This window comes from Crocodylus siamensis, chromosome 10 (genome assembly GCF_052110815.1).
Source record: "Crocodylus siamensis isolate JL-2025a chromosome 10, ASM5211081v1, whole genome shotgun sequence".
Taxonomy (NCBI): Eukaryota; Metazoa; Chordata; order Crocodylia; family Crocodylidae; genus Crocodylus; species Crocodylus siamensis.
In genome coordinates, this window is record NC_143404.1 from 42199548 (window position 1) to 42214287 (window position 14740).

At 42.1% G+C, this 14740-nt stretch overlaps 1 protein-coding gene across 12 annotated transcripts in view; it reads left to right on the forward strand.

Annotated features, from left to right (window-relative positions):
• PHF20 (PHD finger protein 20) overlaps positions 1-14740 on the forward strand; it is a 210843-nt gene that overhangs the window by 34333 nt on the left and 161770 nt on the right. For all 12 annotated transcript variants that reach the window (XM_090064537.1, XM_090064533.1, XM_090064535.1 and 9 more), the window contains 3 exons: positions 8132-8303; positions 8753-8837; positions 12765-12844. In XM_090064537.1, the coding sequence (XP_089920663.1) occupies positions 8132-8303; positions 8753-8837; positions 12765-12844 (337 nt within the window). The remainder of the gene's footprint in view (positions 1-8131; positions 8304-8752; positions 8838-12764; positions 12845-14740) is intronic.

Below are 14740 nucleotides of genomic sequence, written 5' to 3' on the forward strand. Positions count from 1 at the left end.
TTTCCCCCTGCCCCCAGCTTTCCTTATAGAAGGAAATCAGACTTGTTCTTGAAGAATCTGTATTGGGTCTTCCTGATCACCTTGTTTTCATGAAGGTGCCTCGTTGTAGGTCCATTGAGGACCACCTGCTCCATGATCTTACCAGGTATCCAGATCAGATATAGAGGTGTATAATTCCCTGGATTGTCTTTCTTTCCTTTGTTAAAGATAGGCACTATATTTGCCCTTTTCCAGTCACCCAACCTCCCTGAGTTCCCAGAGAGGAAAGCTAGTAGCTCTGAAATTGTCAGCCAGTTCCTTCAGTACCTTCGTGCAGTGGTTCCCAACCTTTTTTGTACCCAGATCCATCTGTAAACATTGATGGCCAGTCCTGACTGAATGCCCCATCACCTGACCCTCGGCTCCAGCCCATAGCCCCTCCCTCCAAGTGTGTGAGGCAGGGAGTGGGTGTGTTTGGGGCATAAGGGTCCCTAAGCAGCCCTTGCAGGTTATCCCTGTCTCTTCAGGCAGGGACAAGCCTGAGCCTGTTTACCTACATAGCTCATCTATTTATGTCTTCACACCTTGCTTAAATCCTGGAACCTCATGGCATTCTTCAAAGGATTTGACAGCATCTCAGCATGCCCTGGCACCCTGGTTAAAAATGCACTGGGCTGTCTGACTTCTTCCCTGTCTTTGTTGGCAATTATGCTTGTCATGTGTTAGCTAGCTGCCCGTTCGTGAAGACTGCAGTAAACGTGGCATTACAGGTTTCCCTCGCTGAGCATGGTTTTGCCAGCCACAATTTTGACTATCTGTAGTTAATATTCTGTATACCATTTTGCCTACCACGATATACAGTTTTGAGTAACCATGGTTTTCGGTGGTAACTCGTGGGCAGAGGGAGGAAAAAAAAATTGTGGGGGCTGAGCATGGGCCCCGGCTGGGCTGGCTTGTGGGGCAGTTGGAGCCCAGCGGCTCCTCCGGAGAGGTACCAGGGAGCCAAGGAATTGTAGGGGGGGAGCATGTGGGCCCTCAATTTTGCACAGGGCAGGGGCAGGTCACATCTGGGCTCAGCTTCTGTTCCCTGTGTCCATGCCTTACTGCTGAAGTTGCCTTACCTGTGCTGGCAGGGAACAGCAGGCCTGCTTGCTGCTGTGCCCTGCTTCCCTCCTCTGTGACCTGGCGTGGCAGGAAGCAGAGAAGCTGTGTGGGGATCGCCTTGCCTGCTGCTGCTCACCCTGCACTGCTCCAGTGACACGCCTCCTGCACCTGCCACTGGTTTGAGGAACGCAGCCCTGCGCTGCTGCCCTCAGTGCAGCCCCACGTGCAGGCCCTGTGATTTGGAAGTTTCCATCAATTTCTAAGGTGACCAGAAGATACTTGCTAGAACTTGGAAATAAGTTATTTTGGGGTCAGTCAGCTAGAGCTGTGGAGTGCATGCAGATGTACACAAATACTTAACAGGGCATAAAACGAAGTACGTTTGTTCATATGCATAGCAGGCTGTTCCTCCATCAGACTGACTGTGGAGCTGGTTTCCTCATAGGGCATGTCTAGGCAAGGACACGCGTATGTCTTGCAGCATCTCAGCCTCCTTTGAGATGCTGCAAGTGGCGCGTGCTGGAACCTAAAAACATTCCCTGCACTGCAAATTTGCAGTGCAGGGGCAAAATTAGATCCCTGAATATAAGGGTAAAAAAAATACCCAGGGGGAAAAAGTGGAGCAGGGCACAGTCCGGGACCACGCCATGAGGCAGCCAGAGGCTCGGTCATCCACAGAGATGCTCTGGTACCCAGCCAGAGCATTTCTATGGCTGGCCCTCACCCAGGTGCTGAAGCATGTTGTCTGCTTGTGTGGGGCATGCAGCAATGCAAGCTCCAGGGACCTGGACCTAGTTTTGTGCCAGGTAAGTAGGGGGTTGGGGGGGCTGAAGGAGGTGGGCAGGGGACCATGGGGTGGGGGCCCACCCAATTCCAGCCCCCGCCTCTGCTCGTTTCCCCACCCTTATTCATTCCCCTGCTTCCCACTCGCTCTCCTGCCAGGCCCGAGCCCCCCACACTTGCTCACTGGCTGTAGCAGCAGCAGGCAGGGCTTCATAGTCTCCCGAGGCTGGAGATGAGCAGGGGAACGTCTCCAGCTCATTTCCAGGAGCTTGTTTCTGGCCTCCTGCTAGTTCCCCTGCTCGTCTCTGGTCTTTTGGGTCTGGAGATGAGCAGGGGGCTGGAGATGTGCCCCTGCAGATGAGCTGGAGACTTCCCCAGCTGTCTCCAGCCTCCAGCTTGTTCTGCTCATCGGTGGTCCACGTGCTGTGCAGGCAGGGCTCTGCCCTGTGTGGGGCAGGGGACTCACCTCACCTAAGCAGCTCCCACATCTACCCACACACTGACCTGTATCCCCCACATTCCTCCACACCCCCCCATACACACCCACATCCCCCTTCCCACCCCACTCCTGCAAACCCCCTCCCCCATTGCACACCCATCATGTGATAAGGAAACCGAAAGCAAACATTAAGTCATATAGATATTTAGGATTTATTTTATTATGATGCTAGAGCCACTGGTAGGCTTCCAGATTGCTTTAAAATTGCAAATATAGCAATAAAACATTGCCCATCTGATCAGTCCCTCTCTTTTGTTCTAAATGTGGAAGAACATGGATTTTAGGGTATTTTAAGAAGTGAATTTGGGATGCTGCTTCAGCAGTCCATTTGGCACAAGAGTTAGTGTTGCCAGATACTAATTGCCCAGTCCCCCATGTTGCCCAGGCAACATTTAAATACCGTGGGCCCTAACATCCACCTGGCTAACTAGTAGCCCCTATTGTATGGGGGCTAATGGGTGTATGCTATAACAAAATACCCCGGAAGCTCCTGAGGGCAAGTAGCCCTGAGTTGCTGGCTAGGGCAGGTTTTTATACTGTTGGGGCCAGTGCTGGCCCTGGGCTCTAAATTCCCTTGGCTGCAGATCCGGGCAGAGCCAGGCAAGGTTATTTTGTCTGAAGTGGCACAATTTGCTTCACAGCAAAGTGCATGTCCGGGCATGTACGCTGAGGCAGAAAGCCCTTCAAATTTGCACTGCTTCTATTTGAGCTGATGCAAACTGACTTGCTTGCATGTGTGGATGCGTCCATAAAGTCCAGTCAGCTTTTAGTTTTAATTAATTTATTCCACTGAGGAACACTTGTCCCCACAGCAAACAAGGTAAGCAACAGAGATGTACATTTTCTGGAAAATTTTCCAACGCCCTAAATAGAGCACGATCTGATTTAGCATGTTTATTTGGCTTATACTTAGTAAACAAAACTAAAAAAAAATACCCCGTGTTCATTTTATGTCCCAATAGCCACAAGTATTTTAATTGAAATATATGATTGGGAAAAAAATTAAATATAGCACACTTAATGTGGTTTAAATGTTATATTCAAACAAATGCAAAGCTTTATGTGAAAAGAAATTATTTTTATTGGAATACTTGTAATAATGTAAACATAATACACAATAGCATGTACTTCCCTTACATTGTTTTGTTTAAATTTAAGAAAAAAACCCCAAAGACACTGAAAACTGTTGACACACTAATTTTAGCACACCCAAAGAACTGTGCATGATGTACCATGGTTGTCCACTAATCTACTTCAACAGTTTAACTCTTTTCCACTGAAGTCAGTGCGGCACCTTCATTTTCACTGTCACTACCTGTAGAATCACTTGCACTACTTATTAGTTCCATTTCAGAATCAGATTGAGACAAATCTGATTCAGAACGACTGGAACCACATTCTCTTTCGCTAAAGGACGGTTTTACCAATGCGTCTATGGGCAAGGGCAACTTATCATCATACTGCATCTCCTTCACTGATTGTGCTTCTGACTGATTCTCCATAAGCAAGAGATTTTGAGAAATACAAACAAGCTTAGCAGTGCGTTCGTTTGTTAGTCTGTTCCTCTCTCTTGTGTTGATTTAGCTGAAAACTGTCCAGTTCTGTTCACAAGAAGCTGCTGTTGGTGGAATGCTTAGGATCCTTAGAGCAATCCCAGTCAGCAGCTGGGTGTTACAGTATCCCTTCCACCATGTGAGAGGAGACATATTCTCTGCTGCCTGCCAAATGCTGTCTTTGCTCCAAAGTTTTTCTTTTGCATGGTACTTGGCAATGTCTGCCATCCCAGCTATTTCATCGATGTTGGGGACATTCTTAGCTACTTCCATAATTGTATTGAGGGCAGTAGATAATTCATCTTCTGATAAATGTTGTCCTCTGTGTTGAGGATCCAAAAGGTTTGCTGACAGATGAATGGGATGACAGCAAAACTCAGATCTCTTAGTAAACATGTGTTTTACTACTACTTATTTTTTGGATAGAGGTGAAGGAGGCAAAAGCTCAATTAGATTTTCATTCCATTGTCTGAATATCTCTGGAATATTTGAAAGGCTTGGTGTATCTCCTTCAAGTTTCTTGATAGCCACTGAAACTGGTAGTAGCAAATTGAATGCTCTTTAAACTCAAATTTAGAACACACTGTTGTCAAATATTTATTTCCGAATCTTAACGGGGATAATCTGGGATACTGTGTCATCTATTGAAGCACACTGCAAACAGTTCTTTGTGCGCGGCAAACTATGTAAACATGTTGTAGCCGAGCCCCATCTAGTTTCTCCTAGCAATATAAGTGCACTTTCCTTCCCCTGCTTCTCTTTCTGAATTTCTTCAAAGTCTGATTAGCAACATCATAATTGTTGAATACCTTCACAATCGCTTTGCAGTTTGCCAGTATTGTCTTCATTGTATTTACATTTACTATGTCCTTTGCCAGACGATTCAGCCCATGAGCAAGACAGCCCAATACTATTAAATGAGGATACTTTGCCTTTATATTTGCCATGCAGCTTTCAAGTTCCTCACATGATCAGTTGCAAGGGCTTGTACCCTGGAGGGACCTGCACTTTCAATCTCTTCACTCAGTAATTTGGCTATGTATTCACCTGTATGATGAGAAGGTATGGCAGCAATTGCTTTCAGGAATATTGGTACAGGTGTTGCTAACATAATGTTTAATAAAGGATTTCCTTGTATATCAGTCCATCCATCTAACATCAGAGTCAGTGATTCTGCTTGACCAATCCTTTGACTAACCATTGTTTGAACTCTGTCATACTCTCTAAGAGAGAACGTGATAAGTGATAACACAATGGTAACTTATATGATGGGCAAATTAGTTTGTAATATTCATTCTGGTATTGATTTAAAGTTATGGAAAGAGGTGTACCACTTGCAAATATAGCTTGAAGTAATGTCTCATCTGCTTTTTCTTGATCTTTTGACATTTTGACTACAAAGCTTGATTAAAAAAAGCTTGACTGTCTTGAATAGCCACTCATGGTGGATCGCATATCTGGTGACAGTGAGTTTGAAAGTGAGGATCTGGCTTCCTCTTCCCCCAGACCTGGCAGCTCAACATTTTCATTTTCCATTTTTTGCAAATCTGCTGTTTCACTTGAGCTACCAAGTTCCTGCAACAAAAGGGAGAAAATATTTTTATTTCAGGCTATTCTAGTTTGGCTTCATCAGAAGGAGAAGGAGAAGTGGTGGAGAGCTTGCTTCCCCCCTCTCTGCCAGAAAGAACACTCTGCTGCTCAATGTGCTGCTTAGTTGCCCTGGGACTGCAGAACCAAAGGGAAGTATAGTCTGGCCTCTGTCACTGGCCAGAGGACTAAGCTTGCTCTGCTGGGTTTAAATAGTTAACTATTTATCTATTGGGTAATTAAAAATATATATATATTGTTAAGCCTAAGCCACTTTGGGTACGTAGTGGAAGCAGAAAAGCAGGATACAAATATTTTAAATAAATAAAAGTCCAGAGTTGCATTAACAACTTTTAAAACGATAATGTTTTAAAAACAATATAGATGCTAGTCTATACTGTGTGTTGTTTAACGTATTAGTTTGTTTACTTGCATAGGATTCCTGAAGTAGACTTCTCAGATGATGTTCCAGCACTTTGGTGTGTTAGCTTTTTGTATATGGCTTGTAGCCTTTCAGGACAGTTTCTTCATGTTGTTAAATGTTTCTTTATTCTTGTTGCATTGTTAGCATATTCTCTGCCCACAATATTTACATCTACCAACTTCCTTCCTTCCTTCCTTCCTTCCTTCCTTCAGGGGCTTGAACTTCAGTTTTGGTTTTGCTTTCATTTGCAGTCTGAGCTGAAATAATAATTTTAGTTTTGGTTTTGATTTGACCTGCATAGCCAATTAGGTGAATTCATAACTTAATATTTGGTTTTGATTATTGTGTGTTTACCTTCTGTTTTCAAATCAAGAAAAATATATGTACTCTCTTTCACACTTTCTAGGGATAATCATTTTGAGAACTGGAATTACAACTTTGAAACTGCTAAGCTTGCCTAATATTGTACTGGCATCCATTCATTGATGCTAATGAATTTTATGAAACAATGGATTTTTAGGAATGGAAAATTTCCCACAGAAAAATACAGCACTGGAAAATTTTCCGTTTTGGAAAATGTTCCACCCCACATCTCTGCTATGAGCTTTTGTGTCTCTATCCACTGGTGAACTCAGTTTAAAGCCCTCTTCCCTAGGTTGGCAAGCCTGTGTGCAAAGACACTCGTCCCTCTCTTTGTCAGGTGGACCCCAACTCTTCTGAGTAGTTCTTGGAACACTGACATGGTCAAAGAAATGAAAGCCATGCTGGTGATGTATTAGTCGCATGTTGATCTTCAGGATGTCTGTTTCTAGCCATGCCTCTATCCTTGACTAAAAGAATCAATGTTTCCTCCACCTATGTGCCCAGAGCCATGTAGTCGGTCTTGATCTGCTGAATGCCACCCCTGACAGTGTTGTCAGTGCCCACATGGATGGGTAACATGGGATAATAGAGGGCTGGGTGAGTCTCAGCTATCATTCTATGACACCTTGGCTGTGGGTTCTTGGCAGGTAGCACATGTCCTAAGCTAACACTTTGGGCAGCAGGATGGATGCTTCTGTGACCTGCAGGAGGGAGTCACCAACCACTACCACCCATTGTTTCCTCTTGGCAGCATTGGTCCCCCCTCCCTTTTTCTTCTCCTCCTTCCCAGGGGTGCATGGCTTGCCTTCTCTTGCCATTGGAGTAGGCTTCTTCTCTGATGCTGGAGCTTCATACCTATTCTCCAGTAAGATGGAGCAAGTCTGGAAGAGGAGTGCTATCTTTTGCTAGAGGTCACAAGCTGCCAGTTTCCACCTTCTTGATTATCTTACCCTAGCATCTGTGTCTTCTAATGCCTTCCCTGGCTCTCCCTCTTCCATGATGTGGGAGGTCTCTTTGTGAATTGAGTCTATGAAGAACTCATGTTTGCAGATGCTTCTAAGTCTATCTGCTTTCTCCTGCAAATCCCTTAACTAACTCCTGAGAATCCACCAGGAGGTACCTCTTTATACTGCAAGCACTACCCTACCTATCTTTGACAACTTGCAGGCCAGTCCTTCAGACCAGCCAGACCAGAACCTGGGTGGAAGCCCCAGTGGCTAGGGCCCACACCTGGACTGAGCCCGCACAGGTGCAGTTAGAGTGACAGAAACTCTGCAATTGTAACATCTTCTAGCCATCCTGTTTATTTTCTTGCTAGCTGCTTCGCTTTCCATTATTATGGCTTGTGTTCTACATGAAGCCCTGCAAGATGTTCCTAGAAGTCCTTCCTAGCCATGGTGTATGTGAACCTTTGAACATATTTGAAGCAGCTTTTTTCTGTCAGTACTTTGCAGTGGTGTGAATGCAGATACTGCTGTTTAGAGGTCAAGTCCATTACCATAGTCCCTGTTGTATAATTGTATCCGGTTATCCAGTGGTATAACATTGTCTTGGTAGTTTTTTTTTTTGGGGGGGGGGGGATTGTTTTAACTAACTTCTACATCTCTTAACTAACATCTCTGTCTACTTTTATAACAGTAAAATAATAATATATGGGGAAAATTGTATATGAATGTTGTTGTGGTCCCAGTCCCATTGAGAAGACAGCTCATGTTTTTTATATTTTTGATAGTGCCAGAAAACCATTATAGCTATGCATCGCCTTGTATTATTACAGCCACCTGAGACTATAGGAAACATCTCATTTTATTCTTTAAACTGAATCCTATTTTTGAATAGGTATCCTGCCCACATTGAAGAAATTGATTACGAGGAAGGAAAAGTGCTTATTCACTTCAAACGCTGGAACCACAGATACGATGAATGGTTTTGTTGGGACAGTCCTTACCTTCGCCCCTTAGAGAAAATACAGCTAAGAAAAGAGGGGTTACAGGAGGATGAAGGTTGTACTGTAAGTAGAAAATAGTGTTATAAACAGATTGCTATTCAGCTAGTTAATTTCTGCTACGCTTTAAATCCCTTAAGGACCCTGAATGCAACATGTACATTGGTCCTGTTTGAATTGGTGATTGTTATGACTGAGTGCTGAGAATGAGCAGGGTGTGTTACGGACAGCAGAAGGAACAGTCCCTACCTGAAGCAGCTTAAAGTATAAATAGAATGGCTTTAATTTTTCTTACAATTTTCATTGTTCTAACCACTGTAGTAAAATATAAAATATCCTTATGAGCCACTGCTGCTGTCTTATCGCAGGACATTGATTTTGCTTTTGTACATCTAACAAGGAAACAGTTCCAGTCTTTTAGTGAATAAGTTTACTTGAAAACTCTGTACGTTTATTTTTCTAGTTCAAGTAGTACAGATTATTAATATTTGCTTTCTAAATACTTGTTTTTGTAGGGATTTCATATAAATGATCAGGTATTGGCTTGCTGGTCTGATTGTCGTTTTTATCCAGCCAAAGTCACTTCTGTTAACAAAGATGGTAAGGCATTACTTTTAATTTAGTATATTTAATAGTAAGACAACTTTAATTATGTTCAATACTTTATAATGCTCCCAGGATTATGTAGCCATTACACTGTAGCATGCTATTCCTATGAACTGGTAGCTCTGTAAATTTTTGTTAAATGTTGTTGGTACATAAAGTGGTTATATGTGCTTTTTAATGACTGTATCATGAATGAACACATCACCCAACTTAGGAAAAAAGTATACAGGTGAATTTCATATTAATTACAATAATTTTGCCATTATAGCAAAGAATTAAATCCATTCCCTAAGATTTGCATGAATATTTTGCGGCACTTTGACAATCTTTGCAGAGTAAAGAATGAAATAACCATATAGGTTGCTGAATTGAACAAATACTACTTTTTCCATGAAGTAAGTAAATCGGACCACTACATTTTCTCTTGATATACAAATCACTTTTCCAGCAAAAGTTCCACTATGTTCTTAATGAACACTTTAGGCTTACTGCCTCCATAAGAGTGAAAGGATGCATATATGTATTTGAAATGTGTAGCATTTTTAAGAGTCTGCTAAAATAAAGGGCATTTGTACTTTTATGCAGAACACAATGTCCTGGCCACAAAAAATCAAATCAGTTGTGTACAATACATTTACTAGAACTTTTAGAATGAAATTTGAAATACTCTCCTAGGAAAGTAATACATATTTTGGCTCTGATAACTTTGTTAACTTTGTTATAGATACTAGTAAGAGGTCATTCAGAAAGTAGGGCAGAGTGGCACCTTAGAGACTAACTGGTTCAGAGGAGCATGAGTGCATGCTTATTTGAATTGGCCTCTAAGATGCTACCCTTCCCTATCTTCTGGCTGACTTACCATGGTTAACCACCTCAATAAGAAGTTATATGGAGGTTTCAGAATTATTTTTAATGTCACTAAGATGTATAAGAAAAGTGTATAAATAACCTGATTACATGGATTTGCGTCTAAACTTGGCTATTAGAGTTGGGTATCCATTGTTAATGGATTAGATTTTCATGTAGAATTGTACAGCAACTTGCATAAAATTTTTAAAGGCAGTTGTTATTTTTTGATATCATCGGATTTAGATAGCTATTTAACAGCATCCTAAATTTTAAATTGTTATTTGCTGGCAGGATTTGTCATCAATAGCAGGGTAAAATCCAGGTTGTGGGACTCCCTAGAGGCTGGATCCAGACCTGGCAAAGGCAAACAGTGTTAAGGAGCTACATGTAGAATTTAATGAACCTGTTGCTTGCCCTGCCACTAGCATGTGTCCCCAGTGAGGCTCTGTACTCTGGATTTTAGTTGTGAATCCTGTCCCTGCTTGCCTTGCTCCTACATTTTTAGCCTCCCCTTAGGAACCCTGTGGATCTGGTGATATGCGTTTTGCAGGCTGGATCTAGCTTTGACACCCCTGCTCTGTAGGAATATTTTCACGAATTGAGACCTATATTATTTTACCAAAATAGTATCTTAAGCTATGGACAGGCATTACATTTGTGCTGTAAGAAACTTCTTTCTCCTAGCACAAAAAGCTTAGTGGGTTTTCACAGTAGAACAACTTTTCTTTCTTAAAAAAAAAAAAGAGAAAAAAAAGAGGTGGGAGCACTTCCAATTAGGCAGTTTGCTCTCCTAGGAAGTTTTCTAGCACTTCTCTTTTGTGTCCTGAGGGATCTTCAGTACTCCAGAGTCCTTCCCTGTATCTCAAAGAGGGGGAGAGAGTGGTAGCTTCCTGATAGCGTACCCGGTGGTAAGCTTTCATGGAGCCCTGCAGAGACCCTATTGCCACTCCTTGAACAGTGCCCAAATGGTTTAAGTGGTGACAGTGATTTCTGCCACCACTTGAACAGCTGTATCCCCACCCTGGTCTACACAGAAGATTAGGGAGCATCCTTGCAGCTCAACCCATCTTTGAATGTCTGATGATGGGTACTAGAGCAACCTGTAGATGAAAGGGCTGATGTATTGAGCCACATAAGAATGCCTCCTCTTGCACAACTCCGGGGTGATCCCAGTCTGCAAGGGGCCAAAGGAATTCCCCATGGGTTGAACAGTTCTGGGGAGCCCTGGGACAGGTTGAGATGTGGCATCTTGGCCTTCTGCCCATAGGATCATAGGAAAATAGGGCTGGAAGAGACCTCACAAGGTCATCTAGTCTAGCCCCCTGCTCAAGGCAGGATCATCCCTGACTAAATCATCCTAAAAAGTGTCTACTTAACCTGTTTTTGAAAATTTCCAAGAATGGAGATTCCACAGTTTCTTTAGGGCAACCTGTTCCAATGTTTACCATGTTCATAGTCAGAAAGTTCCTCCTAATCCCCAACCTAAATTTCCTCTGCTGTACTTTGAGGCCATAGCTCTTAGTCCTGTACCACAGAGAAAAATCCGTCTCCAGCATCTCTGTAATCACCCTTCAGGTGTTTGAAGACTTGTCAAATCCCTCCTGATTCCCTCCTTAATCTTCTCTTCTCCAGATTAAACAGTCCTAGTTCATTCAGCTTTTCCTCAAAAGTTTTTGCGTCCCAGGCCCCTAAGCATTCTTGTTTTGCACTGGACGTTCTGAACTGTCCACCTACTTCTTGAAAGGTAGGGCCCAAAACTGGACACAGTACTCTAGTGAGGCTTCACCAGTAATGAATAGAGCAGCTCTGAGTCACCTTGGAGCTGTGCAAGTGTTAGGCATTTCCCTGTGGCTCAGTCTATTCTTGGTATTCTCAGGGTGGATCGAATCCCTCCTCCTGGTGAACATACAGCCGAAGTTACTACCTTGGTACTGGTCATGATCCCAGGGCAGCAGCTTAGTGTGTGAGTGTAGCCCTAGTTTGCCTGCAGAGGGGTGTGGGGGCAGGGAGCCTGCACATGCCTGCCTCTCCCCCAATCCCAGGCAGTGGGGGTTTGCCTCTCCCTTGCCCTCACTCTAGCTGATGCCTTCATGATATCAGCTGGAGACATCCTCTCTGGCATGGGAGTAAAGAAGCAGCACCCTATCACCTCCTGGCTGGGAGAGCTCACCTTCAAGGTGATTGTTGCTCTCCAGCCATAGGGTCAGAATGCCTGTGTGTTGTCCCTTCTCTCATCATGCTTCCAAGTACTGCACATTTCCCTAGCCTGAGTTGCAGGTAATACAAGGTTATTGACATATGAACAATTGACAGTACACTACAAAGGAGGGGGAAGGAATGGGATTTTTACCTTGGGTCAGCTGCTACATGGTAACTACCTGTATGCAAGTGCTGGCTCTTGCTCTCATGGTAATTGGAAGAGGTTAGTATAGCTTCCATTTTGAAGGTTAAACTGCCATGGTTTAGATTTACATAGGCAATTACCATGGAACAGCTTATAAGATAAAACCCTCATCCTTTTTATAATATTTTAAGTTGATTACACATTCATATTCTAAACAAAATTTATCTGTTGAAAAATCTTGAAAATGCATTTAATTATTGCAGATCACATGTAGAGACCAATTTTTATTTCATGGCGTTATGACTCCACTCTGTGGTTTCAGTGGCCCTAGCCGTTTGAGTTGGGAAAGAGTTGGTTGTGTTCCTTTTTTATGATGCTGATATTTCTTGGATCTTTTGGCCCCCAAAGTTAAAATTTTTAACTTTTCATTTTCAGGATAAATAGTTGAATACAAGGTACTTTTAGATATATTCATGTAAGGATCTGTTAGTGCTTTCTTCCTGATTATTTCTCATATTAAATGCATTCCTCTATGTTTATTTCATTATAGAAGACCTCTAAAGCTTAGAGCTATAATATTGCTAATCCTCAAAGCTTGGATTTTTATTTAGAGGCAAATATACCTTGTTGTTTTAGGAGTGTTTGATAACTGTTTCTTGCTTATTTGAATAATTTCCAAAATGTGAATGAAATTAAACTGCTCATCAAAATGTGTTCTCAAATCTTAGGTACATACACTGTAAAATTTTACGATGGAGTAGTTCAGACTGTCAAAAATATTCACGTCAAAGCTTTTTCCAAAGATCAGGTGAGAATATTTTTTTCTAGTTTAATTATAAAATACTAGAAATATCTTACAGGTTAGTTAATTTATTTGAGTTTATTTCAATTAAAATGCAAGAAACTGTTTAACTGATTTATTACTAATATCAAGTGTATGAGGCAAATCTAGTAAATAGAAGAAGGCAGTAAAGATCTTAATGATATGATTAAGATAAAATCTTGGACCTTTATGTTCTCACAAATACAGATCAAATGTGCCATAGGTATCTTGGGTTAAAGTTGCTTTCCTAAGTAGATGGAAGATTCAGACATCACACATTCTGAGTGTATAGTTTGCTTTTTGGGGGGTTTTTGGTGAATACAGCGAAGGTGTCTTATCTATTTTAAGAATAATGCAGTAATAAAAACAAAAATGCCAAATGACATGAGCAAGTTATTTAAAGAAAGGAGGGGGGATCTGGTTGAACAAGGAGGAAACTTTTCTCCTCCCTACTCCCCCCAGTATTCTGTATTTACCGTTATTACTTGAATAAAAGAGGACCCTGATTATAAGATGACCTCTCAATAATTAGATTCTATATATGGAAAATTTATAATTTTTTGTTATAATTTTCTCAAAATATCTTCTTAAGTATTAGAGGTTTACCTTTGTATTTTTCCTGCTGCTACAGCAATGAAAATAAGTCCAGAGGTTAGGTAGCCCTTTGCTCTGTGGTTCCCCCCAACTTTTTCCCCTTGCAACCTTTTTTCCCCCCCCCCCCCTTACTTTCAGACCCTGCTGTCCCTGAGCACATGGAAGTAATGAGCAAATTTGAAAACAATAACCTTGAAATTAAACATGAATGTAGTAATTTGCATATAGTATCCATACACAATTCATCTAGAATTGACACGTTGTTTTTTTGAAAATGCTGCAAGTTTTAGCACAGGCACTTCACAAATGCACTTCTGAACAGCACACTGGCACCTGCTTATATCTAGTATAAACTATGTATGGTATTAGTCCATAACCAAAAGACTCATGATTTACTGCATAGTTCACTGAGCTGGTGCCCACCAGAGTCAACAACATTTCAAGCTATGGTGAGCCATGACATTTCATACAGTTTACCCAGAATCCATATGTTGCACTGTCTCTCAGCCTGGTGAATATGGTTAGTGGGGCCCTGCCCTCTATGGTGACTTCATAGCTCAGTATGTGTGAATACTCCAAATACACCCCTCTCTACAAAAGCATCCATGTGCTAATTAGCCCCCACTCATGACTGGAACTGGACACTCTTGTCACAAGTCCTTGGATGTTCCAAAAAATGTGTAAATGAGGTGCAGGGCTGCCTCATTTGGCTTCATCTCTGGAGGGTAGGGCCACAGTAATCATATGTGCCAGGATGAGAGATGATGCAACAGAGGAATTCTGAGTAAACAGTATGAAATATTGTGGCTCACCATGACTTGAAAAAGAGTTGGCGGTGGGAGGGATTGCACTTAATGGGCACTACCACATATTTTATCCAGATGGCCTATCTCTGTAGTAGGTTCTTATCAATTTGTTGTGGAACAAGATAATGTTGTTATTGTAAACTGTGTAAGATATGAGGAAGATTCGATATATTATGGGGTTTTGTTGGATGATACAGCGTTTGATAATTGTAAATATGTATAAGAGGTTTTGGATTTTTAAATAAAATGTTTCATAGATTTTATAGACATTAGGGGCTGGAAGGGACCTCATGAGATCATTGAATCCAGCCCCCTGCCATAGGCAGGAAGTCTGCTGAGGTCAAATGATCCCAGCAAGATATGCATCCAAATGCCTTTTGAATGAGTCCAGAGTAGGTGCTTGTACCACCTCTGGGAGGTAGTCTGTTCCAGACCATGGACCCTCAGACTGTAAAGAAGCTTTTTGGTATGTCCTAGTTAT